Source organism: Sinohyriopsis cumingii, chromosome 1, assembly GCF_028554795.1.
Source record: "Sinohyriopsis cumingii isolate HCF-2022 chromosome 1, ASM2855479v2, whole genome shotgun sequence".
NCBI lineage: Eukaryota > Metazoa > Mollusca > Bivalvia > Unionida > Unionidae > Sinohyriopsis > Sinohyriopsis cumingii.
This window is the reverse complement of record NC_142961.1, coordinates 1463125-1483888: the sequence shown is the minus strand read 5'-3', so window position 1 is coordinate 1483888 and position 20764 is coordinate 1463125. Positions and strand designations below refer to the sequence as shown.

At 37.8% G+C, this 20764-nt stretch overlaps 1 protein-coding gene across 1 annotated transcript in view; it reads left to right on the top strand.

Moving 5' to 3' along the window:
* Positions 1-13244, top strand: part of LOC149806313 (ethanolaminephosphotransferase 1-like) — a 53290-nt gene extending 40046 nt beyond the window's left edge. The window contains exon 9 of the mRNA XM_089951490.1: positions 1613-13244. Within this exon, the coding sequence (XP_089807616.1) occupies positions 1613-1678 (66 nt within the window). The 3' untranslated portion in view covers positions 1679-13244. The remainder of the gene's footprint in view (positions 1-1612) is intronic.
* The last annotated feature ends 7520 nt before the right edge of the window (positions 13245-20764 follow it).

Below are 20764 nucleotides of genomic sequence, written 5' to 3'. Positions count from 1 at the left end.
GCCAAATGAGAACAAAACATTCAGAGTAACAGGAACTGGAATCTGATGATCCCCATGTATCAACAGCTGTTCCTAATTGTATCATCTGTGGTAGTTCCAGTCATGTCCCCTCATAATAAGTTATTCTGAAAGAATCATATCTAGGTATTTTTAATTTGTCTGAAGCAAGCCTCACACCATGTAGCCAGGCATATTTAATGGCTTTATTCTTCTCATTCTAAGAAAATTTTAAAAGCTGCAAATGTTTGGGTTTGGTTTCTTCACTTCTAGTGTATGTCACCAGGAACACTGCATGCAGCAAGATCATGCATTGTAAGCAGTCTGACTTTGGTTGCTTTCATCAGCCATATCCATTTTAGCTTCATCTTTATATTTTTGCCTGTTTGTCTGTGCTATCAGAGGACTCCATTTCTGCTGTTCATTTTCAGGGATGACCAAGTGGTAACTTAGCAGATCCATTGGCTAACTGAGCCTTCGGAAGAGCTTGTTCTGTGATGTTTTGTTGTACAACAAACCTATTGCACACACCAAGAGCAGTGGTCAATGGGTATGACCAACAAATATAAAAATGTGTTGCCTTTTATAGCTTTGGTATTGTTATTCTTTTTTTAATAATGAAGTATCAATTTATACACGTTTATGGGTGATCATATATCTGATTTGATTTCATGTTCATCTTTGGCTTCTACATAAAGAATAAAAGTGTCTGACTTAATGAAAGTGACACACCAGAAAATGAAATATTTATTATCAGGCTGTGTGCCTTGCAAAGCCATCAAGGTCAGCTCATTAACCATGGAGAATACTGACAAAACACCAATCATACCCATCACACTTATCTGATTGGCTGAAATTATGGGATATCTGAGACATGGTCACCAAAACAATGAATATGCTATAGAACATGTAAATAAAGTTGATTCATGAGTTAATTTTAAAAAATATATTTTGTCAGTTTCAGGTACGAAAATTTGATAATCTGTTGATGAAGTGAAAAAATTATCATTTTATTTTGTACATAGTCCAGCTCAAGTTGAATAATTTATTCTTTGGGAAAACTTTTGTTTCATTCATAATGTAAATTTAGGTAAAGCAACGAAAATGAAAATTTACAAACATAGTTATTAGTAAATACAATAAAAAAACAGATAAAGAATTTATTTTACCTTGCTTTACTCTGATGGAAATAAGTGATTAACATGGAAAATTGCATGACCGTTATTTTCAGATGGCTGTTTGGGGAATTATATGTTCCTTAGTATTCAGCCAATAAAAATGTATTTATTTTGTTAGGGACAATGATACAGGCCTTGCACAGTATATTGAAGGCATCAATGATGGATGATTAGTGCACTGTTTTTATTAACCATGAAATTTCAGTCAAATGGGCCCTTTCTGTTGCAGTCAAATACAGATCTAGAACATTTGAGAAGTTAGCTCTGATCAAGAAGGGTGTCATGCACATTGTCATAATATTGATAATAAATAAATGACATTTTATGCTAATTGAAAGATGATGAATTTAGATCAGGTTTTCTTCATTGAACAATAATCATAATTCTCATGTTTCTGACAAGATACAATCATGTTTTATATTTCTATATATTTACAGGTAAAAGAGCTCTGTGTACACTTAAAAATTAATGCCTTTACACTCACAAAGAAAACAAAAGAGTGAGGAAACCAAAGCCAGTACATACTCAAAGTTGCCATGGACCAGAGACTGTTGGACATTAGCATATTGAATTACCTCATTTAGACCAGAGCAGACACAGTATTCTCAAAACATTTTGAGCAAGTAATTCTGCACTCAAAACCACAAAATTAGAAGAGATAATTGGAGTTAATATATGTCTTGGAAAGTTGGTAACCTGGGAAATGGGTATCGCCAGAATTTTCATATTATGATAAAGGATAGTGTATTGCATTAAGTGTTGCAGAATATTTGAGGAAGTTTGTTGATTGTGCCGAATAATATTAAATCGTGAACATGAAGTCAAAGCTTCATATAACTTTCATTTCTTTTAAATCTCATCAAATGAACAATGAATGGGAAACATCCTTACATGTAGGCAATTTCAGGGTACAAGTGGTAGCATCATCTCAAGCCAAGATGCACTTGTATTTGATGAGTTTGGCAAATGTGTTTAGTCAAGTTTATTACCAGTAAACTGCACTTCTGCATGACATTCCTGAGAAGGGCAAAGTTCTCAATTTTTGTTCTACATGTTTCATTGAGAATTTCAGCACAGAATACTGCTAGGTCAGCAATTTTGCTTTTTATGTGGCACTGGCTCATAGAAGATTACATATTCCACATCTGACATCTTAGGTCATTGCTTTTTGTGTGGCACTGGCTCATAGAAGATTACATATTCCACATCTGACATCTTAGGTCATTGCTTTTTGTGTGGCACTGGCTCATAGAAGATTACATATTCCACATCTGACATCTTAGGTCATTGCTTTTTATGTGGCACTGGCTGATAGAAGATTACATATTCCACATCTGACATCTTAGGTCATTGCTTTTTGTGTGGCACTGGCTGATAGAAGATTACATATTCCACATCTGACATCTTAGGTCATTGCTTTTTGTGTGGCACTGGCTGATAGAAGATTACATATTCCACATCTGACATCTTAGGTCATTGCTATGCAGCAGGTGGATTATAACATAAACTCATCTTTGAGAAATAATTTTGGGTTAAAAAATGAAAGCTGAAGTAAAAATTGTATTTCATTTCAATTACGCACAAAAAAAACTTATTCATATTTGCAATGTACCATGGTAAACATTCAAGTAGGATCCATTCCCACAATATTCTAACAAAGCAGTAAACTGTGTAACCCTCGACCCATGCCCAATGATCTGAAAGTTCTGTGAATCTAGCTCTATTCTCATTAAAGTTATTGACAGTCCGAGTTTCGGAATATTGAGTTTGAACTTCAGTTTCTTGCTTGAAAACTTTTGTGAATGCTGGGCCTAGACTTGTACATATTGGATTAAGGTCAGAATGCATGCTATTTGTTGTTATGATATAAAACTCAGTCAGTACCTTGTGTGGTGTAATGTCAATGTCTTTGATGTTTTCTGATATTCATGTATTATGAACACAAAACGTTATATAAGGATCATCTCATCGGTAGTCACATTTATTTTCATTAGTGACGTGTAGTAGGATGCTTACATTGAAGAAGAGTAATAGAATTATTGTTCCGACATACCAGGCAAAATGGAGACCTTTTGTATCGGACTAGATATTTCTTCAGGGGACATTCCCTCTGACTGGATTACTAAGCAGTTGCTTGAAGAATCAGGACCTGGATAAACACTGGTGTACTCTAATGTCCCAGCTACTAGAGCAAAGATGACATCAACATATAATTACAGTGTTGTAACTTGTCCAACTCCATATAGTTGTCATGATGGGCAAATGACATAATGGACTGTTGTTGTGTAATAACAATATCAGTTTCATGATGGACAGTTGACATCATACATCAGGGTTTTTTTTTTTTGTTGTAATAATAATACAATTTCATGATGGACAGTTGACATCATACATCAAGTACCATTGTTTTGTAACAGTAGTATTTTCATGTTGGACAATTGACATCATACATCAGGTTTGGTTTTTTTTGGGTAATAATAGTACAGTTTCATGATGGACAGTTGACATCATACATCAGGTTTGGGGTTTTTTGGGTAATAATAGTACAGTTTCATGATGGACAGTTGACATCATACATCAAGTACCATTGTTTTGTAACAATAGTATTTTCATGTTGGACAATTGACATCATACATCAGGTTTTTTATTTTTGGGTAATAATAGTGCAGTTTCATGATGGACAGTTGATATCATACATCAAGTACATCAAGTACCATTGTTCTGTAATAATAGTACCAATTTCATGATGGACAGTTGACATCATACATCAAGTACCATTGTTTTGTAATAATAGTACCAGTTTCATGTTTAGTATAAAATGAATAGTCAATAAAACTCTGTCATCTATAATTTGTTAATCTCACATGTCATGAAAAGTACTATTAGGCAAAAATTTAGGCCCATAGCCCGAGATTCCTCATGGCAGTTATGTAAATTAAAGTATCCAGTTGGAACACTTTGCTCTCATAACAACACATGACAATATAGTCACATTGCAAATAATTTGAATACTTAATTGGGAGACACTATATATTTCTATTCATCTACGTTGTTCCATCCAGAAATTTCATTGTTTCATGGGGGTGGGGTGTTTGTACTCTTACTAAAGAAGGGTTGTCTTTTTCCCCACAAATGGACCATAATTGAGAACCAGTTGTTATAAGACTTTTTATAATTTCCCAAATTAAAATTTGCATTTTGATTTTTTCATCAGAAATTGTAATAAAACATGTAGAATTTATATGTGGAATAAAGCAAATCAAAGATCACATTGGACAAATACATTCTGCAAGCATGACATGACGTTTACTCTGAGCCAACAGGCAGGCACAGATTTTTAATACTGAAAATAACTGGCTTTTTTTATATTTTCAATTCCTGTCTTTTCTCCCTCTAACTTTTCTCTGATCACTTTGTTTTTATTGGAGGACCACAAGCCAATGTGTCTTACTAGTCTCTTTCCAGGAAAAAGGCTTCAAATGAATGGTTCAACATGATGCATGTACTCGTTACATGTATATTGATGGTATATGGTGCATATTTACATTTTTGTTTAAATACCTAAGTTTTAATATTGGCTAATTTGTGTTTGGATACTGAAAAATGTTACGTTCATTTGGAAATTTTTGAAGATAATTATCCCAGTATTATTCATGATAACCACACCTACTTACATATAAGATTAGTCTAACTGCAAACGACATAGAACTAGTAATGCCTATGCAGAACAGGGTTTTTGTTATTTGTCCTAGATATTGGTCGTCACAAACTTCATAGATCCAGATCTGTTTGGACATTATATATTGTCTGTACATGTTGCACTTGGACTGGACTTGTAACAGTATGGCATGGCCCACCACAACAGTAATAGGGATATATAATATTGCACTTGAATATTTGTTTGGCTATCAGACCTTTGTTAAGGTTTGCATTTGGGTCATATCAGGTACCTTTAAATGAACACATTTCTCTTTTCTTCTAACATCTTTTTTATTTTTTCTTCATAATAAACACATTGTTCCAGTACCCTATAAAATCAACATCATTTTGAAAATTAAATTTGCAAACAGATATTTATGCCATCACATTTTTTCTGCATGTTTATTTATTGTTCATTAAAAGTTCCGAGTATTTTGTGATGAAACTAATTATGAAGTACTCGGAAATTTGTCTTGAATACCATGTTCTTTTTTTTACTGTAATTGACTAAATTGAATTTTATTCAGAAATGTTCTCATTACAAATTACTTGCAATGACAAAATCAGTAATCAGTTATGGTTACTGATTATGATTAATCCAGGTCTGGTTACGTTATGCTATACAGTGTGTACTTGTTTACAAGTCAAGTTCAACTGCAAACTGCACAGGCCTAGATCTGCTGTCGCATAATGCACTGACAGATCTGGGTCTGTGCAGTTTGTTAGAAGTAATCAGTAGAACAAACAAGATGGACCCCAATCTTCAAGCAAATGATGCTATGGCAGATCAGGATCTATGCTGTTTGCAGTTTGGCTTGACTAATAAGCAAATACAAACAGTACAAGTTTATAATTTGTTATTTATGACATTGTATGGAACTCAGAAGATTGGTATTTATTTAAGTACGTATTAAGAGTTATAGTTAATAGTTGTAACTTGTGACAATTATGTATTTTTATGAAAGCCAAAGAGCTTCCGGTTTATAATGTTTTATGTAGAAAATCTGCCGAGTTTTAATGACTGTAAGAACCCTAGGATTTTGATGCACACACCACTGCCACTGAGCTGGCTGCTGCAAAATTTTATATCGCAATATGAGAAATTTGATGATAACATCATTGTACATAAATAAACTGACAAATATACAAGTTTACCCATGTTTACAAAATTTATCTTGTGTTTGACTATAGAACATTATCAATTCCCAGACTAAAAAAAAACAACTTTTTTTGCTGTGACTTTCTTTTAAATGTTCACCAACCATTGATTAGATACCCTAAAATAATTTTAAAACATGTCTGTTATCATATTCTGCAAATAGAACACTTAGCATGTAATAAGGAGGTTGTCTTTTATTTAAGACAGTGTATCTTGTTCCTTGTTTTCTCTCAGTGCCCTGTTAGGTCCCTTTAATTATTGATATTGTATACTTAAAACACAAATAAAAGCATCATTCAAGGTCAGGAAACAAAACACACTGAGATACATGTACTGCAAAGGTCAAGATTGTAATCACCTGCAAGGTCATGTTTTGTTTTGTGTTGAACTTGATCTTCCTAGATATCATCCATATAGTTTGATGTATATCAAAGGTATACACTTGTATTTCATTAGCCTGTTGGTGTGTTTAAGCAAGATAAGATGCCCACTTTTAATGGAGGTAGATTAATAATCAGTCTATAGGATAGGGTACGTGTACCAATGCAGAAAACAAATGCACCAAAACTAATTAAAATATTTATGTAGCATTATTTATTTCAAAACTATAATGTATTAATAACTGCTATCTTGTAAGAGACTACAGTTCATTGAAATTTCAAAATGTTAGTAGGTAGATTTGGTGCTTTGAAGGAAACAGTTTGTGTGCATGTTGTTAATCCCTTGAGGGATTTTGGAATGTGGTTATTTTTGTTGGATCTGTATTGTTCACCTTTCTTAAAATCCCTTTACTGGTTTTAAAGACAGTTTGGAAAAAATTATGTGCATTTGACGTGGTAAACATTTGAGGAAATTTCAATGTTATTCAAAGAACAAAGTTTCACTGTCTGAAAACTGGGTATCTAAAGACTTGTGGTAAAGATGGTGCAGTTTACATTAGAAGTTATTGCTGGATGATACATTTTTTCTTAGACATAGTTTAAGTTTTCATGTTCTTCTGTCTTTTTTTAGTAGCTAAATCCCAAAGCAACCTTCTGCTGCCAATATCATATCAATCTGGGTAACATTCTGCTGTTGTACAGACTTCTGCAAGCCAACAATGTTTTCTTCAGCAGAATTGTATTTCCGTTTTGAAACAACTCAGAATATTATAATTAGCCTCTTGTATAATGATACAAATCAATTGCGTGTTTAGTTCTTACACGATTCTGTGACCAGTCTTTGGTTGTACTCCAAATGTTACAAAAGTACAATTTCATTTTGGAATTTAACCGCTAGAAAAGTAAAAACGTTTAATTTAAATAAGTTCTGAGAAAAAGTGTCATCCAGAAAAAACTTAAGTTTTCAGCTATAGACTTTCATACCAACTTTAGTTAAAATATTAAACAAGCACACAAATTCTCTCAACCAGTCATTGGAACCTGCTTAGAAATTTCACTGAGAGTGAAAAGCCAGTAAAAAAATAACTCCAATCAGACATTGTTGAAGGGATTAATTTATTGTAAGGGGCATTGTTATTTTCTTCATTCTGTTGGATAGAAAGTCAGCCAAAAAAGTTTTTCCTTTAGGACAGTTCATATAATTTATTTTGTTTCATTCTGCTATCATGATAAATTAGTCTCTGCTACGATACACTGTTGCCAGAGTTGGTATCACAATACAGTGAGATTTTTTGATGATCTTGAAATAGCTCAGCAACAACAAGCAACCAACCAACCAGCTCCCAAACTAATGATAGCAATGCCTGCCTGTCCATCTCTTCATGCTCTTCTGATCTCAAAGCCATCGAGATGTCATTATTCACTTTTAGAAGTTTGAGTAACCAGGTAATTTTCGGAAAAGGAAGATACAAGATAAGCTGTTCAATATATTTGGGATAAAACGAAGGCAGTAGTAATAGATGTTCCTTTAGAGCAGGCATGCACTTTATCTATTTACATCATAGGGTGTGGCTTTAAAATTTGCTTATCTGGCCTGCTCCCTGGAGGAAGTTGCATGTGCCTGCTGTAGAGCATCATTTTCTTTTAAAGATTATCAACATAAGTTGCAAAATATACATACATGTGTTTCTGCGCATATTTATGGGTAGTTTGTTGTGTTATTGTCTGAACTGTACATTCCTGTGTATTTTGTCATTTTTTGTATGGGTACTTTTTGTTTTAATAGATTTTGTTTTGTTGTTATATTTGTCCTTATGGTTTATACATTTTATTACCTGAATGTATAAATTTGATGTTAGAAATCTTGAAATAGTCGCTGTATAATGAAAAGTCAATATAGCTCAATATCTCCATGTCACCATCTTGATTTATACAAGTCTTATCAAATTTAGTCGTTTGCATGGATTTTTTTTCATAGGAAAGGCTTTAAATTTTCAGGTATTGAAGTGTACAACAATCAAATCAGGAACATTCTGGCCCATGCAGTATTTTTTTTTAAACCAGACTTAATCTAAGCTAGCAATTAATAAATATTTGATGCATCATTAATGACACACTATTATAATTCTCCACTTAACTTTCCTAAGATCATGGGTGAGATCATTAATTTAGATAAGTATTTTTAAAAAAAACGGTTTCTGCACAATAACTCACGTTCTCCATTTACAGTTACCAAACTGCGCGGACAGCTTGCAGTTAGGGTTAGGAAGAATCCAATGTTGTTTTGGGGTTTAAGGACTAAAGGTGAAGGTTGTTGTGATGAAACTCAGATTTCTGTCATCAGTATAGATGACTATTAAACACTGGTTGGGAATACACTGTGCCATTTATGGAACTCTTGCTGTTATTGCCTGTTTTGACTGACAGTGTATGCATTGTTTGTATGAAAGATGACAGATTTTTGTGAATGCTTGAACTCTTGTAGTTATTTGTCAGTTACAGTAAAATGTATGCTCAGTATTAAAAATATAATGATGATTATAAATAATTTTACTCACTTTTTCCCAGGTGTTGTGTACTTTTTGAACTTGTATCGTCAAATTCCTCTAGTTTTATTTAACTTTATTCAAGATGTTGTCCAGAAAATTAAAGCTTATGATGGTGCTGTTATACATTCCTTGAGATAGTCCCAAAAATTGCTCACTACAATCTAGTTATATCGTCTGTTGCATACTTAATGTCTTGCACAAATGTATTCCATGTTTTGCACAAGAGGTTTTTTGTATTCCATGTTTTGCAAAAGACGTTGAATTGCAGATATGAATTGTGTGATAATTGCTCCATTGCACTTCATGAATTTTAGATTGCCATTTCTTGCATATGTCAAGAAATTAAAAATTGTACAGGAGTTGAAAGGCACTAAAGTAAATGCCAGTGACACAAAATATGGAATTGCTATATTTCACATACAGGCATTCTCCACATGTACAACATATTGACAGTACATTAAAAGTAGTCATTAAGTATTAGTAAAACTAAACAAGCATGGAAGATAGTAAACCGTGTTATAATAATACATTGTTTAATTACGTGATTTACTGTCAGGAAATAAATAAATACCATCAACATTTTTTTTTTTAATTTGAAGCCACATTGTTTTTTATTTATAAAATTTGAAGAAGAAAGATATCACTAAAACAGTCTGCCTTTATTTTTCAGTGAGAATGCATCTTTATCTTCTTTACTCCAAGTGTTTGGACACCAAGTTTTCAGACACTGAAACGTTTTTATTTGAATAATTTTTGTTGCAACTTTGGTTAGTCATTTTATTGTTCATACTAAATAGGACCAATTGACCAGTTTCAATTTGCATGAAGAACCAAAAGTAATTTCATTTTTAGTACAGACTATATTTGAACAACTACAAAGGCATACATTGCCAATAAAAGACGAGCTCTCCTCAAAAGGCCCGTCATAGTTTTACATGCATATCTTGTGCAGAATCTATGGAAATTAAATTTAGTTTGATGACATGTATAGTTATTTTTTTAAAGTTAACATAGATCATTGAGTATAATAAATGGAGGACGTGTTTATGGTAAGAAATTATGGTATTAATAACGTCCCTGTATATAAAACACATCATTCATTTGTTGAAAAGAGCAGAGAAACTGATAAACTTTTACGAATGAACGATTCCTAATATGTTATTAAATCAGAGAAACTGATAAACTTCTTCGCATGAACGATTCCTAATATCACGTTATTAAATCAGAGAAACTGATGAACTTGTACGAATGAACGATTCCTAATATCATGTTATTAAATCGTCTCCATAATGCGAATGCTTTCAATACCTTCACTTTCTCATCCTGACTCTCAGGTTTCTAAATTTTGGTCAACATACTGGTTTGTAACTTTTTGGAGAAACGTGGTCTTTGACTTCCATTTTCCGAGTCCACAAAAGGGTTCTGTTAAATGTAGAAAGTCACTTGTATGGAAGCTGTTTCCTGACTTTGCAGTTTAAGGTAGATTGGTCATTGGTAACTTGTATCGTTGATGTCCGATCTAAACTGGAAAACGCCATAAAGACGTTTTCAGCTAGTGAATGACGCGTTTTATATACAGGGAAACTATACCAAAACGGAATTTCTTACCATATACACGTCCTCCATTTATCATACTCTATGAATTATGAGACTCATTATCTACTATATGTCATTAATCATTCCAGGAAAGAAAAGAAAAGATTCAGATTTGTAGATTACTAAATTTATGTAACTGTTACGTTTGCATACACCAGACATTTCGATTTAAAAAAAAAAAAATCCTATTATGATCAGACAAGTTAACGCTTCTCCGTTTAGGTAAGTAACATTAGTCAAATACATGTCATTGAAAGCGATTTCTTCATTTATACGAGATATGCAAAATATTATTAATAATCACCCTGTTGAATACCATCCAACCTTTACAGAGGACTGTGTAGTTTGAATTGTAAGACACTACTATAATACTTGCACTTAATGTTAACCCAGCATTCTACTTTATCACTGGCTTACTACAACCGAAGTGCTGTCTGGCTAACTGTTCAGTCTTTGTGAAAATGATCGCGTACTTCGCAACTTGTTATACTTGGGCTTATTACAGTGAAATTGTAATAAAGGAAATATTGTTTTGGGATCTTTTTGCATGAAGGCTTCAGTAGTCTTTTTTCAGCCATAGATTAAGTTGAAGCTTTAATCTTGTATACAGTTTGAGGATTTATGCACAACAGCTAAATTCAAAGTTGTTGCTCAAAATAAGAAACACCTTTAAACCAATTTTCTAAATCGGGTAACTGAATTTGACCAATTTTCTAAGAAAGGATCATGACCTAAAATTCTTTTAAATTTGTTAAAATGATACTGATTCCATCAAGTACTGCTGCTTTTCATAAATTGGTCAGATTTGATGGAAACATAGAGGGCTTTCTCAAAAAATAGGCAAACTTTTAAATGACATTTTCAAAATTCGCTCCACACAATTAGACTAAGTTTGAGACAAAGCTTCCTGGAAGAGAGCTTTCATGTTGGTACAAGGGATGACGAGCCACAATCAAATACAGCGACCGTATTTAAGAATAGAAAAACCTGAATGTCTTCTCAAACTCCGCAGAACAAAATTCGACGAAATGAAACATGCATCCTGGTATAGAGGGCTTTCAGAATTCTAACAATTATACCAATCCGCAGTAAGAGATGCATTCCGTTACTAAAAACAGTTTTTAAAAAAAAGAAAACAAATATTCAAACTGTTCTTCAAACCCGCCTAACAGACTTGTCCAAAATTCCAAAGCATTATGGCATACAGAACTTTAACATTTTAAGAAGTTATGCTGATCTGCCCCAGAAAGGACCTCCGTTTCAAGTCTGCCCTAAATAGGACCTCCGTTTCAAGTTGAGAAAAAACTTCTTGAAACTGATCAGTAGACTTTAACCAAATTTGAGAGAACGCACCCAGACATTTAGTATTTCCAAAGTTAATCCAGATAATCTGCGATGTGTGGTCGCCATTATCACAAAAATAAAATTCCTTTACACGGCCCATTCTGAACAACTACTGAGCAGAATTTGATCAAACTTGACAGAAAGCATCCCGACACGCATTTTGTATGAACGTTGCCAGTCTGCCATATATTCTGTATTACTACTGTTACTAAAAATGGAGAAAAAAAAACAACTTTCAAATACCGCTGATCGGAAACAGACTTTAAAAAATCCATTTAGCAGAATTTGACAAAAATTTACAGGTAGAATCTAGGCTTGTAGGCCTTTCAGAGTTGAAAACATTATGCCAATCATCCATCAAATATGGCCGCTGATAACAAAAATATCAAAACATTTACACAACTTGATATGTTTAAAAAAAAACGAATTTTTGTAACTTTGTCATAGAGAGCTTAGTATTCGATAAATGCTGATCCATTAAATGTGGCTTAAGATAGAAAACTTGCTACCATCAATTTTTTTTATAGGTATCAAACATGTTTTGTTATAATGTATATAATCAACAGCATTGTAGAACATTTATACAGACAGCATGTTACTGATCCAGATTCTATGACAACTGCTTTTATTTCGCGATTAAACAGATATCAGATGAGTGATCTCAAGCATACTTGGGTCTCTTGTTTTCTTATTGGCCTCAAATATGCGCGTCATTGAAATTATATAATCGTATTGCACAATTTGTTGTTCCAAGTCTAACATAAAATCGTTTTCTAATGCTATTTAAGTCACCATAAACTTTTACAATATTAAAAGGAGATATTTTATTAGTTTAAACATACTTTTTAGCACCTTCCTATACTACTTTTCTTGAATCTAACCTAATGTGCGCACACATTACAATTTGTAATATTCCATGTCTCTGAAAATCGGGGATTTCATTACAGGCGTATACATAGGTCAACTCAATAGACCTCATCAATTCAAACACCTTTCATCAGATTGCCAAATGATGATGTTTTAGTTTTATTTCAGCCCACTGGAGAATATTAGTTTTTCTTAATTTGAGCAATTATTTGCCCAGTCCACACGAAGTCTCTTTGTTTTGCCACCAGACTTTTGTCTTCTTCAGAATAGCCAGTCACGTGATATTTTGCACGATTGTGCTAATATTTCATTGCATGAGTACATTTTAAATTTTTGTATATGACCTTTGAAGAAACTAGTCAGTAGTTTAAATGAAACCATGTTTTGTAGTTCTTTTAATTTTTTAGCAGTTAATATTTGTTGTAATAAGTGTTTTAGCTGTAGTCGTCAGTATTTAATAAATTGATAATTTTCATCCAGATGTCTTGTGTTTCTTCATGAAAAGTAAAGAGAATGTTCATTTTCAGATTATGATGACTGCTGTCAACTTACAACAAAATATACTGAGTAAAATGCTCTCATCTACAGTGTAACGTGCCATGATGTTTCTAGCAAGTCTACAATTACAAAATATAATAAGTAAAATGCTCTGATCTACAGTGTAACGTGCCATGATGTTTCTAGCAAGTCCACAATTACAAAATATAAGTAAAATGCTCTGATCTACAGTGTAACGTGTCATGATGTTTCTAGCAAGTCTACAATTACAAAATATAATAAGTAAAATGCTCTATCTACAGTGTAACGTGCCATGATGTTTCTAGCAAGTCTACAATTACAAAATAAGTATTTTCTGCCTTAGTACGTTTATGTGATTTTCATTTTGTGCTAACCTTTTCCGTTCGTTCATCAAGCCGTTTGTTTTTGCGTTGGGACGAGACGATGGATCATTTGCGTTGTTTGGTTTATTTTCTACATATAAAAACGTCAACCTCATATCCACACTCCACCCTTAGGCATAATTAATTGTGATGTTTTACCCCAACCCCTTGTATTATACATGTATTTATAAGTCTGTAAGTGGAGCCAGGTAAGCTTTGTTTTTCCAAGTGCCTAAGTTGGCTAATCCTCTTACGTAACCCAGTCTTTGTTTGAGCTCTTGAGTGGAAATCTGGCGGGAATCTTTGTACATGGGAACACGTGACGTAGACAACTTCAAAGAGCCGGAAGCCGACAATGGTAGGCTGGACCGTACATGGGGACACACAGACTGACATTTTTATGATTGACAGTTCGATCAAATGACCAGAGTCCGTCGCCATCCAATCGGGATGCGTTGTAGGTGGGACTTGATTCGAGAAATTGACATAAGACTTGTACAAGCCTGAAATTCGTCAGTTGGTGTTTAAGAGTCGCAGTGACACACACTCCGTTAGCCATTCGTAAAAATTGGCGGAATTTAGGAAATTCATGAAATAGCTTCGATCAGGTAAGTTTGATGTTACGTTGATTCTGCTTGATACGACTGCTGTTAATTGAAGAGAATTTGTCGTATGTATACATTTTACTTGTATTGAAGTATGAATAGTTAATTATGACCTTAATATTTTGCATTTTTTTCATGACTTTAGCTAGTACTTTTGTTTACGATTGATTACGATGTTGATTCGTTGCATCATTATTCATAATGTTACCATGTACACCTTATTTGTGAGGCGAAAATGTTCTCTTCTTTCGCTAGTAATATGTGTGCATATTATTTCGTGGATTATTACGTTTACGCCCTTTTGAAAGGACGATTTGTATTTGTGAAGAATTGTATTGCTCGCTAGCCGCTATAAGAATTAATATTGTAATTCTTTGCGTAGTTATATTTTGGTAGACAAGAAATTTGTTTACGTAATGATAGATTTTGCCATTGAGTAACGGATTGCCGTTTATCACCATTTGAATGTGAATATTGTGGATTTGGTACGCTTGTGTAGGAAATATATATAAATATATATAAATATATAGATAGTCATATTACTAATCGTAGTAATATTTTAGTACAATCGTATTTAAAATATTTTGTATGTATATACTGATAGGGCTCAGTATGTAGATATTTGAATCCTTTGTGTGATTGTGTTATGGCGCCATTTTTGTAAGCGGCGGAAGTGTATGGGAATTTCGATGTGTGCGCATGCGCGACCCAAATGTCCCGCCTTAAACTGATGGTTCAGTTCAGTGACGTAGTGTGAGGGAAGATTTTTATAACCCTATGCTAATGCATTATACCTTTCAACAGGAAGCTTTCGGGGGACGAAAGAATTTCAGAGAATTTCGGGGGACGAGAGAAGTTCAGAGAATTTCGGGTGACGGTGAGAGATACCGAGTGAATTTCGGGTGACCTCAAGGGATACCGTCAAGGGTTCCGGATACTAGAAGAGGAACCGGAAGTCAAGATAACGGCAAGGAACAAGGATTATAGAAGAGGAAGCGGAAGTGGAGATCACGAAAGGAGAGAAAGACAAGGGAACGAAGAGATTTAGATGAGTAGCACTCAAGAAGGGAAAAATCTCCTCACACTGTGAACTCAAATGATGATCAAAGGGATCATTGGGTGAAAGAGAGACATTGATTACTTTAAATTCTTTTAAATTTCATTTATTAAATTGTTATTGTTTAAATTTCATCTTTGTATTTCTTTTAATTTAACTGTCGGCATAGCTGACTGGGGGCTCGTAGCCATAAATATATTTAGTCAATAAATAATATAGTGTCCAGAATTAACCTTCTGAATAAGGACCAGGGGAACTTCTCATAATTCGTTAAAGTCTATAAGAAGAACCCCACCCCTAGACCACTACACCCCCACAGTGGGCGCTTCGTCCGGGATATGAATTAGACATATATATTATTTTGGGACTTAAAGTTATTGGTAGAAGTATTAGTGAACAGTGTGAGATATTTTCCATTCTTTGTATTTGAAATTTTGTGATTTTCTCATCTTGTATTTTTATTGTCATATGTGCAGGCTTTGTAGATCTTCCATTCATAGCAGTACGTGTGAAGCAGATATCGAACAAATATCTTACCTGAACGAAACTAGTTGTTGTCGACAGGTAAGTATTTAAACTGGTATTACAAATATCTGTATATTGTTTGAATTTTGAGACAAGGTATCACTTTACATTAGTATAATGGCTACCGAACGACAAATGATAAAGGAATACCGCGCCATGGGGTCGGAAGATCTTGGATACGAGGGAGATCGCCTGGCAACCTTTATAGAAGAAAGGATCAAGGAATGGAAGGCCGAAAAAGCAGCGGAAAGAGAAGCCCAGAGAGAACTAGCCAAGATAGCAGCGGACCAAGAGTTAGCCAAGATAGCAGCGGACCAAGAGTTAGCCAAGATAGCAGCGGACCAAGAGTTAGCCAAGATAGCAGCGGACCGAGACGCCCAGAAAGAGCTGGAGCTAGCCAGACTCGCTCACACTCTGGAGATGGAAAAGGTCAGAGTTGAAGCTAGGACCAACGGACGGGACGACGCCAGTACAAGCTCTGGAACAACCGGCCGACCTTCCATCGACCACCGGATAGTCCAGATCAACATGTCACGCTTCAATGATAGGGAGGAGGCTATTGACGATTTTCTCGTCCAGTTTGAGAAACTCGCACGCGCTCATCAGGTCCCTGAACAGCACTGGGCCATCAATGTCTCAGCCTTTTTGCAAGGTGCAGCTCGGGAAGTCTACCACGGCTTAACTGCAGAAGAGGCTGATGACTACACTGCCCTCAAGAAGGCGCTTCTCTGCCATTATCGGCTGACCGCCGAGACTTACCGGAAACTTTTCCGGGACTCGGTGAAAAAGGTAACAGAGACCCACTCTCAATTCCACAACCGTGTTCGAGGTTTATTTGAGAAGTGGATGAAAATGGCCGAAGTCGAACGCACGTACGAAGGGCTACGCGAGGTAATACTCAAGGAACATGTCCTGGGTACTTACCGTCGCGAGTTGACAGTTTTCTTAGCAGAAAGAGAACACCGGACGCTCGAAGAGATCGCTAACATGGCGGAGCGATACGAGCAGGCGCACTCGAAGAGTGGAGGTTCCGGGGTTGCTGACCGACCCCGACCCTCTGAGTCGCGTCGTATGGGGGAGGTTGAGCCGGCTGTCCGTAACCGTCAGGGCGACGGGAAGGTCGGAGGGGCACCTACAGGTAGGGCTGCCGCCTATCGACCTGGACAGGCCTCACCCACGAAACCAGGACTTGCAAGTCGGCGAGGGCCGCCGACATGTTTTAATTGCAAGCGCCTGGGGCATTTTGCCAGGGACTGTCCCAAGGGCAGGCAGACCCAGGTGAATGTCGTAGCTAAGAAGGAAGGTGTGCCGGAAGCGAGTCGCAACCCAGCCAACCTTGCGGCCGCAACTGTCAATGGTGAAGGCGCCACCATCTTGTATGACACTGGGTGCAGCGTCCCCGCGCTTGTCGACAAGAAATATGTCAAGCCGGAGGACTATACAGGGGAGGTAATAGAAGTTCAGTACGCGAACTGCGCGCGTGACTCATTACCAGTAGCTGTCATTGACCTCGATTCACCATACGTGAAGGGGAAAATTGAAGCTGCTTGCTTGGAGGGGCTATCACATGACGTCATATTGGGTTGCCGTTATGTGTTACCCCAGCCGAACCCCGAAACCTGCACACCTATGCCAGTGAGTGCTGTTGAAACCAGGGCCATGAGTCGACAGCCGAAACAAAAGCCAATCCAAGTTACATCGACACCGGTTAGTAATGTTATTCCAGCGGAGTTAAGGAAGCTGCAACAGGAGGACGCAACTCTGGCGCAGTTGCACAAACACGCAGAAGCGGGAACAGAAAGGGAAACTCCGAACGGCGCGGTGAAGTTTGTCTACAAGAAGGGAATCTTGTATCGCCACGCCAGGAAACACAACGAACACTTCAAGCAAGTCGTCGTGCCAAAGGAAAAGCGTTGCGAAGTACTGAAACTTGCACACGAGAGTCTCATGGGTGGACACATGGGAATTGCTAAGACGCGTGACCGTCTTGTAAAAGAGTTTTACTGGCCAGGGGTCCAGGGAGACGTAAAACGGTTCTGTCTCTCCTGTGACAAATGCCAGAGAATGGCACCGAAAACGGATCAGCGACCCATCCCTTTGGGGAGTACGCCCCTTATCGATGAACCATTTAGACGTGTTGCCATGGATTTAATCGGACCGATAAAACCCGCGTCTGCGCACGGAAATCGATATATTTTAACGGTTGTCGATTATGCTACACGCTATCCGGAGGCCGTTGCGTTGCGTAACATTGACACGGAAACCGTCGCGGAAGCTCTGTTTGCGATCTGGTCAAGAGTCGGAGTGCCCGACGAGATCTTGACCGATCAAGGAACACAATTTATGAGTCGTGTGATGGCGGAGGTGAATCGTCTCATGTCGATTAAACACCTCACGACTACACCGTATCACCCCCAATGTAACGGATTGGTCGAACGGTTTAATGGGACCTTGAAAAACACGCTCAAGAAATTGTGCGAAGGCCGCCCCAAGGATTGGGACCGGTATATTCCGGCCATGCTTTTTGCATACCGGGAAGTACCGCAAGCGAGTTTGGGGTTCTCTCCCTTTGAACTCTTGTACGGGAGAACCGTACGCGGCCCAATCGCCGTACTGAGACAGCTGTGGACAGACGACCACGCTGTAGAGGAAGTACGCACTACCTACCAATACGTCGCGGACTTGCGCAACAAACTGGAAGAGGTTTGTTCTCTCGCGCAAGAAAACCTCAAACGAGCTAAGGCGCAACAGGCGAAAAATTACAATAAGCGCGCAAAACCACGTCAGTTTGAAGTAGGGGACAAAGTGTTGTTGTTGTTGCCCCAGGAACACAACAAGTTGCAAGTTTCCTGGAGGGGTCCATACGTCGTCACCAAGAAGGTCGGAGGTCAAACCTACCGGATACAGCTACCGACGAAAGAGAAATTGTACCATGCCAATTTGCTCAAGAGGTACCGGGAAAGGGAGACCGCCAGCGATTTTGTTGTCGCAGCGATAGTCACCGAGGATATCGAAGGCGATACGGAAGGTGCTAACACTGTCCCGAGCTGTCCATTAACGAGGGCCGAGACTCCGTCGGACGTGGAGTGTGACCCCATGTTAACTGAAGGGCAGCGGAACGAGATAGAGACCTTGCTGGCCGGATATTCCGACGTGCTAACAGAAAAACCCGGGAGGACGACGCTTGTCGAGTTCGGGTTAAAGATGGTGGACGACCGACCAGTTCAGCGTAAACCCTACCCCTTGCCCCACGCGAAACGACAAGTTGTAAGGGAAGAAATCGAGCAGATGATTGCTCTGGGAGTAATCGAACCTGCCGACTCTCCGTACAGCTCACCAGTAGTCTTAGTGCAGAAGAAGGACGGCACCCATCGGTTCTGCGTCGACTACCGGAAGCTGAATCAGGTGACAGAATTTCAAGTTGAAATGCTACCTGACCCCGAACATATCTTCGCTTCGGTCTCGAAAGCGAAATATTTTTCCAAACTGGATTTGTCCAAGGGGTATTGGCAAATTCCGGTAAGGAAAGAAGACCGACCGAAGCTTGCTTTTGCTACTCCCGACGGGACATACCAATGGTTGGTGATGCCGTTCGGGGTACAAAACGCGCCCAGCGTCTTTACCAGAATGATGCGGAAGTTGTTGGAGCCCTTGCGCGATAGGGGTGTCCACAACTTCATGGATGACCTCTTGTTAGCTACAGAGACATGGGGTGAACACCTCGCTCTGTTAGCTGACGTTTTGGAGCGGCTACGTCAGGAGGGCTTGACAGCCCGCCCTTCCAAATGTCACCTTGGTTTCAGGACATTAGACTATTTAGGACATACCCTGAGCCAAGGCACGCTGTCTCCAGAGAAGTCGAAGGTGGAGCAGTTGAGAAACGCCGCACGCCCCACCACGAAAACGGAAGTGAGGTCATTCCTGGGACTGGCCGGATATTACCGGAGGTATGTCGCTAATTTCAGCGCGATTGCGGGCCCGTTGTCTGACCTAACCAAGAAACGGACCCCGAGTAAGTTCGTTTGGACAGATGCGTGTGAGCACGCATTCCAAACGCTAAAGGATAGACTTACATCCGACGCAGTTGTTCGTCTACCGGACTTGGATAAAGAATTCGTTCTGCGCACCGATGCATGCGACACGGGACTGGGAGCAGTACTGCTCCAGGAGCATGACAAGACGCTTTTTCCTGTCGCATACGGCAGCCGGAAGTTGTCTGCTGCCGAGAAGAATTACTCAGTATCGGAGAGGGAATGTCTTGGAATCGTGTTCGGCATATCACGGTTCGAGCGATACCTATATGGACGTAAGTTCATATTGGAGACCGACCACCAACCACTCGCCTATCTGGCGCAGGCAAAGTTGTCCAATGGTCGATTGATGCGATGGTCGCTGTTTTTACAGCAGTACCAGATGCAGATCAGATACGTGAAAGGATCTGAAAACGTAGGCGCAGATTTCATGAGTAGAAGCGCCGAAATGATATAGATCATTTGTTATATTTTCGTGTTCATACTCAGTTTAGCATTTAGTTCATTTTGCTGATTTTGTTCCTTATATCGTGTAACACTTTTGCTTTTTTAGTTTGAGTGAATAAAGTCCTGATTTTATTCTCAAGCGTGGGGGGATGTGATGTTTTACCCCAACCCCTTGTATTATACATGTATTTATAAGTCTGTAAGTGGAGCCAGGTAAGCTTTGTTTTTCCAAGTGCCTAAGTTGGCTAATCCTCTTACGTAACCCAGTCTTTGTTTGAGCTCTTGAGTGGAAATCTGGCGGGAATCTTTGTACATGGGAACACGTGACGTAGACAACTTCAAAGAGCCGGAAGCCGACAATGGTAGGCTGGACCGTACATGGGGACACACAGACTGACATTTTTATGATTGACAGTTCGATCAAATGACCAGAGTCCGTCGCCATCCAA